This window comes from Rhopilema esculentum, unplaced genomic scaffold (assembly GCF_057945365.1).
Source record: "Rhopilema esculentum isolate cy_ngs unplaced genomic scaffold, ASM5794536v1 HiC_scaffold_37, whole genome shotgun sequence".
Lineage (NCBI taxonomy): Eukaryota > Metazoa > Cnidaria > Scyphozoa > Rhizostomeae > Rhizostomatidae > Rhopilema > Rhopilema esculentum.
In genome coordinates, this window is record NW_028300848.1 from 26,730 (window position 1) to 46,590 (window position 19,861).

The 19,861-nt window shown below is 36.1% G+C and overlaps 1 protein-coding gene across 3 annotated transcripts in view; it reads right to left on the minus strand.

The window, feature by feature from the left end:
- LOC148957097 (DNA excision repair protein ERCC-5 homolog) overlaps positions 1-18,553 on the minus strand; it is a 23,662-nt gene extending 5,109 nt beyond the window's left edge. For 2 of the 3 annotated variants that reach the window (XM_089115805.1, XM_089115803.1), the window contains exons 1-13: positions 18,471-18,553; positions 16,583-16,765; positions 16,045-16,220; positions 15,664-15,779; positions 15,010-15,093; positions 14,490-14,562; positions 13,830-13,976; positions 12,490-13,555; positions 11,753-11,928; positions 10,349-10,468; positions 9,384-9,597; positions 4,500-4,568; positions 3,284-3,359 (exon numbers count right to left, since the gene is read on the minus strand). In XM_089115805.1, the coding sequence (XP_088971931.1) occupies positions 3,284-3,359; positions 4,500-4,568; positions 9,384-9,597; positions 10,349-10,468; positions 11,753-11,928; positions 12,490-13,555; positions 13,830-13,976; positions 14,490-14,562; positions 15,010-15,093; positions 15,664-15,779; positions 16,045-16,220; positions 16,583-16,670 (2,405 nt within the window). In that variant the 5' untranslated portion in view covers positions 16,671-16,765; positions 18,471-18,553. Of the gene's footprint in view, positions 1-3,283; positions 3,360-4,499; positions 4,569-9,383; positions 9,598-10,348; positions 10,469-11,752; positions 11,929-12,489; positions 13,556-13,829; positions 13,977-14,489; positions 14,563-15,009; positions 15,094-15,663; positions 15,780-16,044; positions 16,221-16,582; positions 16,766-18,246; positions 18,447-18,470 lie in introns of those variants that run through there. The other variant, XM_089115804.1, reaches the window with a different exon arrangement.
- Positions 18,554-19,861: the final 1,308 nt, after the last annotated feature.

Below are 19,861 nucleotides of genomic sequence, written 5' to 3' on the forward strand. Positions count from 1 at the left end.
TTCTCGATGATGTGGGAACGTAGCCTCACGACTGATTTCCTGGTGTCTTTGGAATGTTACTCTAAGACCCGTTTACACGAGACCTGGACCAGATCGGATCCAAAAGTATCCGATCCCTGAAATGGCAATGCGTTTACACGGGATCCGATCCAGGACCATTTGCGTTTACACGGGAATGGATCCAGAATTCAATTGGTTACGCGCATGCGCTCTTCGAAAATTGGCGCGTATATGACGTTTTCAGAACTTTGTGCGTGATCAAAACACAGTTCAACCTGAACATGGAGGGATGTAACGCTAAAAAGGGTAAATTTTCGTGGACTGAAGAAAAAACTGCGCTACTTTTAAAAGTAGTATTGGACTACAAAACTGCAAAGCTTGCAAGTGGACAGGATTGAGAAAATATAAGGACAAAGTACGACGGCATATCGTCAAAGTTTCGTAATAATTCTTCAACACAGTAGTCTATCAACTTGATGTTCGGTTTTCTGGCGCCAAAAAGCCACGGATAACATATTCAAACTACCTTGAATTGAAAAATATTCAGTCTCACTTTCGACAAATAACGTAGACGGATCCGATCTGGACCAGATCCACCCGTTTACACGGGATTCGGTCCAGATCGGATCCATACGGGATCACCTCTGAAAGCAATCCCAAAAGTGTTCGGATAGCGGATCCAAAAGTATACGGATCCACCAGTTCCCGTGTAAACGCAAAGCCTATCCGTACTCTTTTGGATCCGATCCGGTTCGGATCCGCTCTCGTGTAAACGGGGTCTAAGGAAACAATTTTTGCCCTACAACTTGCATTGCACATCCTTCGCGCTACTCATCTTCCGCGGTCACATCATAATCATAAAAAGTACTGCTGTTTCTCCTTGCTGAGAGATCTTTCTCTTAAAAGATAATTAGCTCCCCAACAAAATTGGCCGGCATAAAAAGCTTCAAGGATCAACAGAAACACGCGCGCTTGTAAGATTAAACAAAAATTTATTACTACCTGAAAAATCTAGGTATTAAGCTGAAGTCGGGACGGTAAATTCTAAATTAAACAAATCATGTAAAAAATTCAGGCGCGGTGAAGGAGGTTGATATATTTGCTGATAAGTTTTGTGAACGTTATGTTTGAACAATTGGTAAATATCTTGATAAAAATGCCAGGTGAAGGAATTATGTAACTGACAGGTTTAATTTTCTTCAAATGCTTTATTTTAATAAGTCAACAAAAGAGAAGGAAACCAAAATAACAACGTCTGAAAAGTAAACAAAAGGGAAAACGCGTTCATCAGTGACTTAAAATGCAGACAAAATCTGGAAATTTAATATTACAAAAGATCTTGAAATACAGTTGAAAGAAAAGAAAGCGAGTTGTCAAATGAAAAGAAAACACATCAAAAGAGGCGAGACAAAAGACTGGATTCAAAAGCACAAAACAGCTCTAGATATTTATCATGAAAAGAACGGTTTTTACGAAGCAAAGTCAAAACAATTGCAGAAGTTTTATGAAGCAACATGTCTTGACATGTTGAGTAGCATTGAAGCTCTACAGTGAAACGTTAAACTTTAATGTTTTAAACACAATTGTGGAGATTCTGAATAGATAGCTAAGCAAAAATTAGAGCAAAGGATAGGGCACATTCAAATACACGACGGAGACACAGTGGCTGCCACAGTCTAGAGTGTTTTTAGGTTTTTCCAAAACTGCGTACACAAAATCTGAAAATTACTGAGAGAGAGGTTTAGAAAGGGTGAGGCCAAATTGTATTATTGTATGGGAAAATCTAATTGTAGGGAATTGTCTAGTTTCCATACTGCTCGATCTGATAGTCATAAATAAGCATGATTAATAGTCATAAATTAGTATGATTAATTATTTCAAGTAAAGGGTTAGGTTTAGGGTTAGGGTTAGGGTTAGGTTTATGTTTATGTTTATGTTTAGGGTTAGGGTTAGGTTTAGGGTAAACTAATTACGTCATAAGGTCGAGCAGTATGGAGACTAGACAGCTCCTAATTGTAGACCTGACCGTCAGGATCTTATTTCTGTGAAAATATGCTGGGTTGGATGCATACCTAGAAGGACTCAAAATTGAAATCCTACAGAGCGAAAAAAAGGATTGGGGAAGAAACAGAAACAATAAAACTCATTTGAAAAGTATAAAATTTTCTCCATGGGGGTTAAAACCAAAAGATTTTCTTCATAGGCAAAAAAGGAGCCTATTCAGGCTAAAAATGTACTGTCAGCCATGACAAATCAAAGGACAGTGTACGAGTGGTTTTTATAAGAGCTAAGTTCTGTTTTATCCACAGGCGTGATTACTAACAGTTGCTCTACTCAATGAGTAGAAATCAGTATTAAAATTTCCCATTGCTCATTTCTTGGCCTTTCTTGTATGAGAATATTTATTAGGGAAATTTCCTGCCTTATGTAAGAGCACCTTCTTCATTGACTACTTTCCTTACTTTTGGTAATGTTGGATTTACCACGGCAAGTTGTCTGTGTGATCATCTCACCAACGTGTAATCAACCCAATATATTTATGTAGCACTAATTATTTCTTTTAAATGCATTCCAAATCAATGGAAAATCAAACTCATTTTTCCATTGTATCAACCATATTGAAAGAACGTCAATTTCTATCTGATTAAACTGTTTGACTACCCTATTTCCAAATGGTAATGGGACTATTGTAGCATTGGCCTACTTTTGATAATCTTACAGCTGCGATTGTGGTTAACCTCCTGTCAGAATCATAAAAGCTTCTCATTTTTCCTCCAGCAAATGAACCAGAAATTGACAAATCTCCACGAAAACGATGAAGTAAATACATTCTCCAGAATTGGCAACTGAAAATCTTTTGTTATCTCTGGAAATCTTGTTCATTTGCTTAAATAATTGCATGATAAAGCATGATAATCCTGTTTAAAGAAACTTCACATAAACCATTATTTTACTTTGGCTTACTTTTTCTTTTATCCTAGATTTTAAAACAATTTTCAATGCTTGATAGTCTTGTTGTCTTTTGCTTACCCCGTTAGTGCTTGAGTGCTGATCACTCTAGTGTTTATCTTAAATATATGATATCACTATGTTTAAGTTTTGGTTAATTTTCTCATGTGATGCTTTGAATTCATACCCTAGCCCTCAGAACTTAAACAGCTGATCGCCAAATGCGAAATTCAGCACCAGCCGCATGCTTGATGTCGCAATAGTATACCGCAAGTTGTTTAAGAGATAAAATAAGGGGCAACACCAAATGCGGCTTAACAAATTTTGAACATACTTGAGTCTTGCCAAAGCCTGCATTGGTTCGCCACCGAATTCCTGAAGAATTTCCATTGCAGTAATTACACCAATACCTTGAAAAAATAAAACATAGTTTAAATGATGAACCATTTCAGAACTGTCACACTTTCAGATGAATTTTTATGAATCGAAAAGACCATTTCAAAATAAAAGCTTTATTTTCAAGGGCGTCAGCCAACAAGGGTAAGATAGTACCCCTAGTGTCCATCAAAAGCGATCAGAAACTTATAACTTAATTCCGATAATTTTACACCCAGAAATAGTAGAAGCTTCAAATAGTAGAAGCTATTGTGTTTGATCTGCAGAATGTAATAATAACCTTTTTTTGGCGAACGAAGGCAAGACTCGATAAGATAAGGAAAGCTTAAGTCTCAATCTACCCTTAAATCTTACAAGGAAATTATATTAGATATCAGATTGGATAAAGGTCAAGTTGGAACAGGGGAGAAACACGGGGAACATGTATGGAGAACAGGGGTGAAACACGGGGGACATGTAGGGAGATCAGGGGTGAAACACGGGGAACATGTAGGGAGACCAGGGGCGGAATACATGTAGGGAGACCAGGGGCGGAAAATATGGAGACACTGGAGCACAGTTCAAAACGAAGCAGCAAGTTAACGTAAAACGATGTGTTGTTATAAATATAATTTGACAATCACGGTTGGAACCAGAATGCAAAGGTATTGCAAAGGTATTGCAAAGGTATAAAACTCACAAGTTTAAAAAAATCCAACTCATCAGGTAATTTCATTACAACAAATAGCTGGATGAATGTAGGCATTTTCGTACATTGGCCATTTGTATAATCAACAAATATATATTATATCATTTCTTTTTTCAATCATTTAAAAGAGGAAAGTTGCCAAATTGCCACATAATTGAACCACCAATTCCTCTTTGCTTCTTCGATAGGCTTTTTCATGATGATCAGGATTAAGTCACTTTCCTTTTGGTAAACTGTTTTTGCAGAAGGAAAAGCAAAAGAAAAAACTGAGTGGATAAGCGTTTCTTTTTTCATCCGCATCCTACTCCGAAAGGGACTGAATCAAGAAATAACACGAAGAGGATAAAGGAAAGTCTACACAACCCCCCACCCCCTCCCCGCTTCTGTTCAATATCCCACTTCTAAGAGTTCCCCAGTTCACTGTTCTAATAGTTACATGCACATCATAAAAAACTCTAGTTTTTACCGTGAATTCCTTCCGTGTAATCACTGCCAGTCAGGTAAGCGAGAGCAATCATTTTTTCGCGGTCAAGAACTGAAAAGAAATAAAAGTTTTAAGAAATGTTAAACTCAATCATCGTCCTTTCTCTCAAGCAATCTTATAGTGTTTTAGAGAATGTCTCTAAAACGATTGAAGATTAAAATTCATCTTATGATAGCTGCTGAGGGATAACGAGATTTGTACGTACAACATTGATTAGCGTGCATGTTCTCGAAATACGTCCCTTTTCAAAAAACACAAACAACGCAAACACCAAGATGAGAGAAGGTATATTTTAGAAATTTGCTCCTTCAAATGGGCAGCAACCCCTGTTGAAAAAACCATGTTAATCCTTTGCCTGAAAATATTTCTACTGCAATTTTGGTTTCCGGTATTTATTATTCCTTCACGGAAATTAAAACAGTCTCATTAAGTTAAATATGCATTAGTCTCATTTTGGAACGATAAATGACAAAAGTTTGAAAAGAATATAAGGCTGTACGAGTCAACATTCTATAACGACTTTTCAAGGAGGGGTAAATATATTTAAGGAGGGGATTTGTTTTAAAAGAATTGCGACATTGTTGTACATTCCAAAGTTAGGAACAACTTCTCGTCTCTACTTGCATATTTAAACACCGGTGTTTAGCCATATGCTGATACAGTATACACCACTGACCATCACAGAAAAATTCTTGATTCTTGCACAAGTTAAACTTAACTTTTCAAACATGGCCTAAACCTCTTAAATATCACGAGAGCTATGTAATAAAGAGATTATCAAAGTTAAGAAATAAAGTCATTCATACAGGCCTTAAAAATAGACAGAGAGAATAGATCATTAAATATTAAATGTTTAATTGAGGATTGATTTAAAGAAATCTACGACGTGAACACAAGGAGCTTTTATTACCAAGAAAACCTTTGTTTGAACAAGAAAGCTTTGTTATATCAACTGACCAAGGTGCAGTTGCTTTAACAATAAGGAACATATCCACAGCTTTGTCGAATTAAAAAAGGCTTAAGAGTAGTACTCATTTATTCAAAGTCTGTGTATAAACATGCAAGTGACGCAACTGGCTGTTGACGCGGTAAAGCCATAGAGATGAAACCTTAAGCAAGCTGTACGTTGCGTGAAATTGAGACAAAACAGAATACCTAGTGCAATACAATTCATAGTAATATTTCCTTAATGCATGCCTGGCAGAGTCGTTTGCTCGTCACTCGTAAAGGGACCAAAAATGATGAAACAAAAACTGAAGAGATTGTTTGAATTGCACGCTCATCAAGTTAGAAAAAGAAAAGATATAAACAAAATAAAACTTGTCAAAACTTATCTTTGATGATAGTTCAGTTTTGGCTGATTTTCATTTATGATTGCAATCTCCCTTGATTATGCCTTAGGACAGATTTCTAATTTTAACGTACTGATTGGTGGGAAATTTGTCCTTTTGCTTGTCACAGCAGTGAAGGAAAAACTGGACTTTTAACCCAGTAGCCTTAGTCAAAATGGGGCTATTCCAATTTGCCAGCTCAAACAAAAACACAGAAGATCACCAACAACAGCTTTTAAAACCTGTTGAAAAGACGAATGACAGTGCTAGGAGTGAATGTGAAGTGAATGCAATTTTGACGCTATGAAAGAAAGTTATCTGTTAGGCACAGATGCAAGTTTTAAAGATAAGAAAGTGCTTTCTAGGATGCTCCCACTGCAGAATTTTTAACAGAAGATTTTACCGACAAGTATAAAGTCAGTTGCACAGTAAAAGAGGCAGATTCCAACAATACAGTAGAAACCCGCATAAAAGAACCTAGGTTATTTTCTGTCAGCCTGAATAGGTTCTTAATTAACAGGCTGCTATTTTACATTCCAATGTAAAAGGTTCTTAACAAGGTTCTTATATACGTACAGGCCTTGCACACATTAACAATGTTTTCCATCAAAATAACTTTAACGGACACATATAGACTAGCTTTGATTTTCATGTTAAATTTCAACCAATCAAATAAATGTGTTTTGTTAGATGATCCAATTAGAATGCAATATACCACAACCTGATTTACTCTAAGCTGGTTTAATTTGCCTGTGTAAAATTGCCATTTTAAAAACCATATTTTTTTCATATATATAAGAACCTTTGCAAATTTCAGCCTCTTGGGGGTTCTTAATTATGAGGTTTACTTAATTATGAGATCACTTAAAATCATCTAGAAACAAAGAAGCAATACGACGTAAGGAAAATGATAAAGCATAGAGCTCTATGTCAGGCCGCTGTCCTTAAGCAGGTGTAACAAAGAAGTGCAAAGCAGCGACTTTTTGTAAAAGTATTGGAATTTCTTAATGCATCTTATGGTGGACGCATATAATGATCCACAGGTTGAAACAAAAAGTGTTAAGAGTTGGCCCTCCTGAGCACAGCAATCAATTGGTTCGTTCATTAAGTACAGAACGTTTGGACTCAAACTTTGTAACATATAATCACTTGCATAATTGTATATATGCTTCTAGAATACTTCTGTTGAATAAATATATCTAAAATCAGTTTTCGTGAGGATATCAGTGACAATTCAGTGATAAGCAATCGACATTTGTCTTTGTGGCAGACTAATACTTTAAGAATTTGGGGCCCTTCAGTTATATTCCCCTCTCGTGGAAATCATTAAAAATGCCCTGTTTTATGATTTTCATGACTTTAAAAGTTTTAAGAAGATGATTTTCGAGCATATCTTTAAAATAATTCATCTTCAAAGTCTATTAATTAAAATGGTTTACTTAATCATTTCGGCCAATGATACGATCCTTGCTACTCATTAGAAAGTCTTGATATCATCTAATATCACGCGGATTTAAAGTATAAACAGTGCCTGCATACCATACACAGTCGACTGTAACAAAAATCATCATGAAACGTCATAGCTACTCTCCTTAAAGAATTGTTATTTCGTATAGATGAGAACTTTCTTTAATTTTCAGTCTATGTCACTTTTAAAATTTGCTTTGAATATATGACTTTCATGTACGACTGATGTCTATCTCTTCAAAGCTTTTTCATCTAATCTTTAATATAAATAACTTCTGAAAAAATGCAACTTTGCTGCGACTATTGTTCAAGGTTGAGCTCTATCCCAATAATTCCAAAGACTTTTAATTAATTTTCACTCTGCCTGGGCAACTTGTGAATAACAATTTTGATCCAAAATTGATAATAAGTTAAATCTTCCTTAGCTGCTCGTTTTGGACAATATATGAAGACAGGAGTAGAACTGAAATTCGGTCTTATTAGAGAGAAGCGATGTTGATGAAAGGAAAAACAGAGCTGAATGGAGGGAAAGAGGTAAATTGTGTGAGGCAAATTCATTGAAGCGGTAAATAGGCAAAAATATGGTACGATTTGGCATAAGAGTTGGTTAGATGAAAAAAGCAAGATCTTCGAAAATCTTGATTATTTTTTAAGGTGAATTGTATTTTATTAGCTAGTCGTATTCATTTCGAAGGTTTTACATCTTAAATTGTGCTGGTAAACGGGAATTAAGAAATTTTTGAAATATTCTTTTTGATGCAGCGTTTGCAAGGAAACTCTGGCCTAGGGAACGTTAACCCTTTCTGGAAGGTTGCCTTCTTGTTTAATCCCAAAAAAGTCGCACATGAATGTAAAAATATTGGGCTTTTTTGCAATCTGACAACTTGATAATGCATTTCACGGAGTCCCAATAAGAGTCATTCCAATTATCTCCCGTAAATAAAAAGCATGTGTAAATGTCAATTCCTTGAAACAAAAAAAAGTGTCTGACACCTATCATGTCTTTAAGAATGACATTTTTGTTGTAATGTTATTCATTTCTGAGCAGCTACTTCGCGACACACTTTTCGACGATGTTCTTTCTCATCTTGATTGGATGGAGGTCTTCTGAACGTAATTCATTTCCCAAATCAGAAAAACACATGATTCCCTGCAAGTTGCTGATTCATTTTAATTATCAATATTTCTTTTATGTTTTTTCTTGAAATAATCCTTTTTTAGAATCTTTGCCACTTACAGCAACTCTTAAAGTCTTCTCTGCAACACAAATGATTTTATGTATATCTTTGGATGGAAGTACGAGGCCACCACAATACTTAACATTCACGATGTAACTTGATCAACTGGATGCAACTCGAAACAAGGGGCCGTGGATGGTTCGTTATCAATTAGGTATTTCCGGGGGTCATCGGATTCCTTTTCGATCTTGAAGCACTATAGTAGTAGTAAGAAGGTACTAAGTGCTTTCACAATCTCCTTTCGTTTTGGGACAAGCTGGCCCCTTTACATAACAGATCTGGAGATCGTTGAACATTGATTTTTGTTTAAGACTTTATTAATTGTTTTCAACATCTCTTTGGGGTTATGGAATTCTCACATATGAAGGTGCTATAGTAGCCCTCGATAGCTCTTCGGAGTTCACTAGTCACCCTGTTTCTCGTGGTCTTGTGCTCAGGCCATATTGAATAGTCTTTTTCAGCTCCTGTCTTAGTCCGGTCTTGCTGGCGTATCATTTCAAAACCTCGTTTATAAACATAGATGGTTGAAAACCTTAAAGGTTACCTTTAAAACAAAGTTACCTTTAAAAACTAGACAGATCATCAACTATTTTGGTTTATATTCACCTGCTTGGAAATTTCCCGTTCTTAGCTTTTGTGTGAAATTTACTTTTTGCCCATTCACGACATGTGTGATTTTACTTTAGCCAATAACCATAGAGCTAGATATCTAGCGATTTTGTCGTATTTATATCATTGGTTTCAAGATACTTGCCGGTGCCTTACCGCTTCATCAGTCCTAGAAACAAAACATGTTGTTGAAAAATCTTGATGTTAAAAAAGTGACTCACATAGTGCGTGCTTGACATTCTCAATCAAGAAAAGCTCGGCATATTTATCCTGATTGAAAATATTCTTATAGACCCTTGTCCCACCAAATAGCAAGATGTCGCTGTCATCAGTTATCGAGCCATCGGTCTGTTTTGTAATGTCGAGAACTGCACACTGCGCCTCCGCTTCCATTGGACTGGTAATAAAAGGAATACCAAACAGACGCAGTAATTCCTAGAACGGAGGACATAAAAGAAATAAAGACTTTTAAGATAATATCAATTAGAGGTACTTTTCGTTACTTTAAAAATGGAGAAAGCATATACATAATATCTCGGCTACTTGTTGGTGATGAAAGATTACCTCATGCAAACTGAATTCAAAGGGTAATCTGATACTTGTAATAAAAAAGATTCATCGTGCATCTTGTCCATGATCTTGTCTCGCAGTGACGATGGCCTTGGCAATTTTAAAGGTTATTGCAACGTGCAACATCGATGCATACAGCTTGTTTTGCAGTCTTAGGTTTGACCTCTTGCTTGGCCTCAATCGTTGCGAGTTTCAGATATGGTTACTGCGTGTTACAGGCCTTATACAAAATCTCTAAAGCCCATTAAAAAAACCATTGCGAGACCAGTTAAAGGCAAAAAACACCCTTTAAAACAGGCTTTTGACCAAGGCAACAAAATTTGTGACTTACTGGCTTTGATTGTGCGAATTAGTTACCTGAGATTGAAGGCTAGACAAGACTACAGAAAGATGACATGCTAGTTAAGCTTAAAATGTTTATGAAAGCTTAAAATCTAGTTTAAAGGCACATGAAAGCGCTCAAGCTATTGAAGGTTGAGAAAATGACTTGTCGCAAAAAGTCAATACATTTTAAGCTGGATTTTGCGTTCGACTCGCAAAAACAATTGGCAAGTCACTTCCATAAACAAAGTCACCAGTCAAAAACCTTATCACATAACAGAGAAAAAGCGTTTACCTGCACGTCCGTGTATTCCTCGTTACTAACTGAGGCTGCAGCACGTGTCTGGCGATCTCTTTCTCTAAGAAGCTCGCTTTGCTCCTGTTGCAGAGAATCCTGTACGGCATTTATTTGTTCCTGTTAAAACAACCACAAATAACATAAATATGAGATACATATGCAATAAAACTCTTACGCAGTACGATCAACAAAGTTTCTCAGAGGGTGCATCCAATATTTATTAAACCAAAATGAAAGTATAATTTTAAACGGCTTACAGCTGTTAAAATGATCCTCGATCTTGATCTGGCCCCGTTCTCTTAGGACACATCATAAGCTCTGGCCTGCTACATTTTAAAACTCAACTGATGAGACAATATTCTTAACATAAAATGCAAACTTGAGCAACTGAGTCTTATTACATATAAGTGGTACTAAGAAAAAATCTAAACTCGCACTAAGCGTAAATAACATCAAAACGTAACTCCGTAACTCCAAGGGAAAAACAGCATTCCTCTAAGAGAAAAAGTGCTAGTAATATGGAACCGGCTGAGTCTGTATCACGGAACAGAGTTTAATCTTCCAAAACAGAGAACTTTCTCTATTTTGCTTGGCAAAGTTATAGATAACTTCATGCTAGCAGGAACAAACTTCATGCTAGCTGTAAGGGTATGTCAGGGTATATTCAAAACGTCGTTTAGAGGACACATGAAGGTGTCTTTTGATAGTGTGTAGATCTTTTATAAACATTTGTTCAAACAAGATAACATTTATTTGCTATTAATGCACCAACTCATGGCGACAGGACTCTAGATAACTTCATGCTAGCATGTAAAGGTAAGTTAGGGTATATACGTTTAAATTTGCAAATTGGAAAACAATAGGTCAACTGGATTTACATAATTTGCCCCTGTCCCATTACTACGATTGATAACTTCATAGTACTGCGATTTTTGAAATTCTGCAACCATAACGGGGGTTTAAAAACCAGAAGCGATTTCAAACACTTCGAAGAAATCTACCTCAAGCAGACCCCAGTTTTTAGAAAGGGCCTGACATGAACTAAAATTTTCTGTGGCAACAAAGATAAAAGCAGAAGCTGGACATAGGATTGGATTATTTTAACGAACCTTGTTTCAATTGAAAGACTGGTTTGAAATCAAAGGTAAATTTCTTCTGTTTTATCAACTTAACTTGCTTTACTTTTCTTTTAACAAGGCAGCAGCTATATGATTGGCTTAATAAACAATCACCAGAACTTTAGGAATACTACATTTATTGCTGAGTTTTCGAGAAGGTCATTTGCCGCATTGTTAGTTCACGTGCAAAGCTTCATGTTCCACAGATGTATGGTTTTAATGTGCTAAATCAAGCAAAGGTTGTGGTATCTTTAGAGAATCAGAAACTATAAGAAAATCTTACCTCAGATTGGCAGTCCTGGATAGTGTTCTTGAATCTGTCGAATTCTTCACTATCCAAGACAAGCGCTCTTTCATCCTTCTCATTCTTGTTGCTATCAAAGTTTTCAGGCTTAGGAATCGCAGATACATCATCATAATCAAAATCATCATCTATTATCATCTCAGTTGCCTTCGTATCTAAGAGACGGGAGTCACTTCAGTATCTTGAAAAATAACAGTTCAATTTACTTGCAGGATTGTTGAGAAGAAAGAATAACTTCAATGACCCAGATAAAACAAGATTATTAATGAATTACAATTACAAAAATCATTGTTACCTTGCCACTGAACGTGAGAAACATGATTTCAATACATGATTAAGAAAGAAAAAGAGTCACTCGTGTTTCAGTTACCGGGTTGATTCAGAAATGCAGAGCAAGCCGAGTGCTTAAGAATTCTGAGCAATCAGAAAAAAATTAAATGCCATATATTAAATTCAGCATTTAAGGTACAAATAATATGTGAATCGGGAAGTGGGAGGGGGGTGGTGTTGGTACATAAGAATCCGATAGTGCCACTGTGAAAGGTTGGCTTAGATGTTTTTTGTGGTATGAGAGGGATGATTCGGCAAATTAGCCTAAAAACTTGAGCACTTATTATATTTTCCATATCTGACCATTATTTTAAGAGAACATTCAGTTCAGGCATAGAATGACATGCATTGCTAATAACTGCAACTTACTAAATGAAAATAATTACCATCATTGGCGAAGCCCTCATCTTGATCTGGTTGCACCCCTTCCATCTCCACCAAATGATCACCTTTATTGGCCGTAATTGGCACGGTCGCTGGTGTTGTTCGGAGGTCTTCTGAAGGAAACACCGGCGATTTTCGGTCATTTGAAAGTTCATCAGCTACTGTTTTTTCAACGGTTGCCAATTCTTCACAACTGGAATCCTCAACTACAAAACTTGCTTTCGCACTGTTTGGTACCGTAGAGGGGACCACTTGAGATTCAATTTCCCCCTCACGGAGAGACCCATAAGTGTATTTTGCTGCAGCAACATCATCAATAGGAGCGTTTAAATCATCATTGGCATTTTCACTTGAGAAATTCTCTGCATCGTCAGAACTACTTTCCGGTTGAAAACTGACCAACTTTTTATCTACTTGTGTTGTGTTTACAGACCTGGTAACCTCAAACGATTCGTTTGTTTCATTAGAAATAGCCCCTAGAGAATTCAAACAGGCATCCTCCACATATGGCAAACTTCTCTCTGTTTCACGTTTGCCCCCTGATTCTTGGCCCCTCAACTCAACCCCTTTAACTTTGCCCTTTGATTTGTCACCTTCGACCTCCTTCTTTTGACTTATTCTGAACTTTTCAGCTTCTCTAGATGAGAATTCCTCGTCAAAATCACTTTCTTCCGTGGTATCAGACATAAAATCGGTAGTTCCCAACCCATCAATAGACGAACTATTAAACTTGATTGGTTCTCTTTCCAAGCGTTCAAAATGTTCTTTTCGCTTGACTCCTTTATAAATATCCGACTGGCTTGTTATATCTATTGACGAACTGAATAAAATATTTTCCCCTTTCTTTTTGTCTTTTTTCAGCAAAATGTAATGTCGTTTATCCTCAGAGGCAACTCGACTTGCTTCAAATGTTTTCACATTCTTTCGCAGGTAGCTTTCTTCTTCCAACTCCCCTATATCACCAGATGATTTAGAATTCATTTCCTTTCTGACATCCCCGATCTTTTTAGTAATTTTTCCACGACGGAATAAATTCTTCAATTGGAAGTCTGAAAAGTCGTGTGCATCCTGAAGATGAAATTTTATAAGATGCTAGATGCTAATTCTCAAATTTTATATAAGATGCAAATTAATGAAAAATTACTGTTTACCCGTCTGTCATAAAGTTCTCGACACCGTAAAGGCAGAGCTGTACATGCTTTTGGGTGTATAGAACGGATATGTTCTAAGTTGCTACTCTAAGTTTCATGCTTAATGCTATCACAAGGCAATATCATACAGTAGAGTAAACTGTCTACAGTGGAGTGAAAATAACATCAGTTGAAAGACGTATGCACAATACCTCAGGCATCAGCTGTGATTTACTCCTATTATATCTTCGTCTATACGATTCTTTCATTTCCATCAAAAGCTCATGCTGGATTTCAGGTGGCAAAGTTTTAAATTCCTCTGCATCCATATCGACTTTTGTGATTTCTTCAAGCATTTTCTACAAATAAAACCGATTCGCATTCATACATGATGATATATTGCCTCGATTGATCCAGCGCTGGAGAGATTTGATATAAACAAATACTAAAAGCAGAGGTACAGAATATATGATGAGACATACTCTTTAAATATAGGTTGATTCAAAGAATAAAGTGAAAAAAGAAAACTTTAGGCCAGTTGATTCTAGGATTGCTATTCAAGTCTCAGAAATCATTTTCGAAACTTCAAATAAATCATCAAACATCGTAGAAAAAGTACCATTGATTGCACTCAATGAAAGGAGCTACGAAGCAAAGTGCTGGCCAGCTTCCTAGCCTTTAAAATAAATTGAATTATTTTGCCCATGAAGTTTCACAACCCATTCCGAGTCCAATGTGTCCTATGAAAGTTACATTGACAGGAGATGGAGATTAGACCGGAGATGATAAAAAAATCAGACAATGCATCGCTTTAAAGACAGTGAATAGCCCTGGACGTACGCCAAAAAACCTCTACATTTGTACTACCGTACCTCTACGTTTTCACTTCTCATCCCCGAGATCCATTCTGCCTCTGCATCAACATTGTCATCACTTTCTGAAGAGCTAACGAAAACCCAAAATAAAGAAATTTTATAATTGGTTTTCAAAAATAAAACGGCTAAGATACAAATATGTATGACTTCAAAAAACCAGCAAACCATTATTCAGTTTTTTATTCATGATAAACAAACCCGCTACATAATGACAACACCCTTGAGGCAAATGGCTGTTGCCATACTCCCAAAACTGAACTTTTTCCTTCTCATTGAGAAATCTCAGTTCTATACTGTTATTACCACATCTAGAAGCATTGAAACGAATTTTGACATTGCTTAAAGTTGCTTTTTACACAAGAGAAAAACATCATATTTAGAAATACAGAGATTATATACAAAATAAGAAATCTTTGGAGTTTGTTTGCAGAAATAAATTGATTAAAAGTATTGCAATCCAAAAGCATAGCAGACAGACGTTTTCTTCTCTGCTGCCATACTGTATTAAATGATTTACCTTACATTTTCTCTTGTAATGGGCAATGGCGGAAGTTCGAATAGATCTTGAGCTTCTGGTCTTGATGAATTTACGGGCCTCATTCTATTGAGGAATAATGTGACTCACTTATACAAAAAACTCACACATATTGAAATTGCATTTGAATAAGAGCTTACATGAAAAAAGTTAGATTTCATCTTCGCACTTAATTGTAAACGGTAAATTCAAGATAAAATGTGTACTGAACTTGAGTTTAGAAAAAGAATGACTGATACATGAAGCTAGCTTATATGTTAGATGTTAAGGGCTAGAAAGTTGGCAGTTTAGGCTCTAAATAGGATGATTCTTTTAATGATATTCTTAACTCTAAGTACATAGGGTACAACAAGATTCTAGTTACATGGTTTATGTTTCTGCCTTTTTTGCCATTTTGAGATTCTTTAAAAGAAAGAGGACACTTTGTGAGAATCTAGAAGCCAAAAGCTGTGTGTAACCTTATCTTTGATTCGATACATTCTTCCAAATTCTAGTGTCCACATACATTTTCTTACTTGGACACATAAGAGAGCAACAATATTGTGATAAAGACAGACGTATATTCTACCATACAAACAATCACCAACAAACAAATCAAAAAATGTGTTTTTCTAAGAAAACCTTGGGACTACTTACCCTTTCTTTCCTGTAACTGTTTCCAGAGCCTTCCCTTTGATAAAGTTGTGCAGAATTTTCTTACTCGCCTTGTGTGCCTTTCCCTCAGCAGCAATTTTTCTCTCTCTTCTGGCAGCCTTTTAGGTTGGAAAAAACAGGAATGAATTACTCAAAAGACACGAAAAATCTTTGCTTAATCCAAAGATCAAATAATCAAACAACCTTGAATAGATCTACTAAGGAAGCCAGGCATGTGTGAGGGATGCTTTAAAGCTGTAAGATTTCCTAAAGAGCTATTTCAATTAGAACTAAATAGAATAAATATCTGTTAAAAGTCAGAAACCTAAAAATGACAAATACAACACACTACAAAATTCATGAAAATGAAAGAACAACACTTACTATTGTCTTCTTCTTCAGTTCTGGTACCCCACCATCAAAAACAAAAATGGGCTTCACTTTGTAAAACAGCAACTTGCAAATGCGATGAAAAATCACAATAAGGTGTGCATTATGAACTGGATTTCCAAATTTGTCCCTCATTCCCTTCGCTGCCTTATTCAACCAGATACTGACATCTTATTTATGTTAAAGTAAACATAGATACTCTATTTGCAACAGTATGTGAATGTGAAAGAATATTATGTTGATTTGCTTGATTAGAGGCCTTTAGAAGAAAGGAACCAACCTTGAACAATTCACTACTAACCCAAGAAAGCCAGATAAGATAAGAATAAGAAAATTCAGATAAGAAAATTATTCAATATCTAGAATGAAGCTTCTAAAAGCAAAAAGATTTGAAAAGGAATCAATCCATTTAAATCATAGCATGTTTCACAGTGACCTTATCATTTTAAGGTTTTCAGGTTATCAGCCTAAGTGATAAGCGAATATAGCAGCCCTACTATATTCAAAGATATGACTAGTGTAGAAAGGATACCAATAGCTAAAACCTTCCCTTCCAGCATTTCAAGAGGAATAGGCTTCCCAGCCGGCTGCAACAGCTGCCAGAGGCCATGAACACCCATCTTACAGCACTAAAAATTGACTCTGCTTTGAACTACATCATTGCCTAGTGTTTCTGTGTAAATCACAAAATTCTTAACCATACAGGCAATAAAACCTATAAGAAAATTGCAAAAAATAAAAATTAACCATTTTTATGAAACCAAAATCAAATCCTAATACAGCAATAGCACAAAATAGGGCTCATCATAAAATCGGTGAGTTATGCATTTCAGATGTATGTATTCATAATTTGTACTCTACTTGGATTGACTGACAAAAGAAACTGACATAACTTAAATACCAAAACAAATGAAAAACGAATATACAAGGTATGATAAATAAATAATTTTTATATGCAAGTGTCTCTGAATGGGCAATCTTTTACAGTCATGTGCTCCCATCTCAGATTGGCCTATTTTGATCCAAAGCCCAGTAAGCATTCTAGGGCTTATGCTCACAACAAAGTTTTAGCCAATATTTTTTAAGAAGAAATGGCTCATCAATGGATACTGTGCACAACTTCTCAAATAAACAATTGCTGGTATCAAATCTTCAAAATTGTTTACTTAATAAACAAACACAAAGCACAAAGCAAGATAATCCTAAAACACCACAACAGGGAGACTGGGTAGTCTCTACTTCCTAGTTTGTCAGACAAAAAGCTTTGTTTTGAAATGTTTGTTTTTTTAAAAGCCATTTTTAAACATTAAAAGAAAGATCAAATCAAACATATAAAAACACCTGGCACCGCTGCTGCCCCAGACTGCAAAGTTTCGGTATGTGAGGGGAATGCGTTCCCGTTTTGCTCAAATCCCTTCCATGCATTTTTGCAAAACGCAGTTGGAACACAGACTTTCATGTGATTTCTGCAAGGGCTCATCACGAGGCTTAGAATACTATTTAAAAATTGAATTTCGCAACTTTTAACTTGTTATTCTGCAACATGATTTGTTCCCGCATAAGTGTAAGCAGCAGAAAAAAATTCCTCACGCATAAAAAATACATTGCACTCTGGTTTAGGCCTATGTTGGTATATATGGAAAGATTTGTAGTGAATCATGGAAGCCTGCATTTTGTCCTGTGGGGACAAGTCTAGCGCATTTTGCCTGTTCTTAAGCTTATGCGCATAAAACTAGAATTCTCTCGCACTCTACAATAAAGTTTTGGCTTATTCAGTTTTGGTCAGCTTCTTCCGAATCTTAGCAAAAATCCTCTTTCATAATAGGTCCTAGCTATAGAAGAGAAAATGACTTGACAGCAGCAAATCTCCACAGTTTCCAGAATGAAAACTTTGTTGCGCATCCGCAATAAATTGCCTGTGTCAAGCCCCCATATCATATCAGGATTACTTCTGGATCTGCGCATGGCCTTGATATCACATACTCTGAGTACCAGAGCCTAAGAAATCGGGAAGGGATCTCCATTCTCCTTCTGATCTAGACTGAACGAAAAGTTTGATCCAATGTTATTTATCCTTCATTCCGTCCGCGCAAAATTCCACGCACAAAATTTGTTTATCTGTTCACGTTCTCCGCGAATGTTCCACCATTTAAACTTCTGACTTCTGATAACAAGACAAAACAAAGACTACAAAACCTTTTCGAAAGCATTTGCTTCAAATTCAGCGCACGATTTGGCGGGAAACGTTATCCGCAAATTTCAAAATTATTGTTCTGGTGTAAACCCGCACAGAAAAAATACTTTACAGTCTGGCCGCTGCCCCAGGCAAGTCAATGGTGCAAAGCATCAGACAAAGAAAAGTACCAGATTTTGAAAACGAAATACACGAATTAAAAAAAAAACAAATCGTGTCTTCAAACCTCTTTAAAGCCAAACATGAGAGTTTACTGCAAAATCTTGTGTCTGCCTTACTTAGGCCAAAAACGTCATTTAATACGAGGTAGCGGGACAATGAATACGAGGCCTTTTGCTATTGTAGTTTCGGGGGGCTTTATGTTTCGGAGTAGTGTGGTGGAATTACGATTTTACCTGGACAAAAATAAGAAAAAGCTGTAATTTGGCACATAGGTTCCATACGATACTGGGAATAACCAGAAAAAAGCCACATCAATTGGACATTGGGAATTCCTTTTTGGGCAAATCCCATATACCATTTTGGGCAAAGCCGATTGTATCAGTGTGAATACTAAAGAGTGCACCGGCTTTAGTAAAAATGGGAATTAGTCTAGTGTTCTTTTAGGTATTTTTGTCTTTTCTTTTCATAAAAAAGTAAAAATATAATGTATGTGTTTTGTGATATAGAAAAGTTAGCACTCGAAAAAGGTCACACAAATAATTTCAAAATTTCAGCAAGGTTATATATTTTTGATCAGCATAAGTATGATTGCTAAAAAAGTTTTAAGATTTTAGAAAAAATTTTAAGGTCATAGAACTTATGAATTTGTGCAACTTTTTTGACACAAGCTCTGTAAAAGTCGAAAACTCAGTGGCCCTCGGAGAAAATCCACATGTTTTTCTGGTCCGGCACTCAAAACAATTAAGAACCCTTGTTGTATAGCTTATTAAAGACCTATGTTGCAATTTTATTCTTTAAAGAGTCTTCCGGTAATGCTTCAAATTTACTGTAGATGCAACAGTTTCTTATATTTTCTGGCAAATAATTCAACACTGGCTTAAATAATTTACGGTCTCGCCGTAATACCGACACAAGGGTCTCAGAGCAACGCGCTTTGCAACCGCCTATGGACAACATAAGCAACTTCACATATCAAGGTGTAACTGCATGGAATGAACTAAGTACAGAAAGAAAAAATGCCCCTTCATTGGCTGTTTTAAAGGAATTGTTGATTGAAATAAAAAATCAAAGGGTGTGATGATTCTGCTCCAGCGACAATCTTTCTTATTCTAACCAAAAGTAGGTCGTATATTAATTAGTTTTTCTTATAAGCAGAATGAGTATGTTTTTTAACTTAGGTTTTTAAACAGGGTACATTGTATATCAATTTTTTATTGCCATTACTGAAAGTTTTATCGCGTATAAAATAGATAAAAATGAAAAAAACAACATTCAAACCCAGGGGCGGTGCCAGCCCCAAAATACTGGGGTGGACATTGAAGGTGAGGAGCTGATAAAGGGGTCGGGGCGAGAAACCAGTGAAAAACCTTACAGCTTAAAAATATTTTGGTACAAGTTTAGAGTTATTTATTGTCAAAAACCTTTATCAAGGAAGAAAGGCAAAGACCACACTTT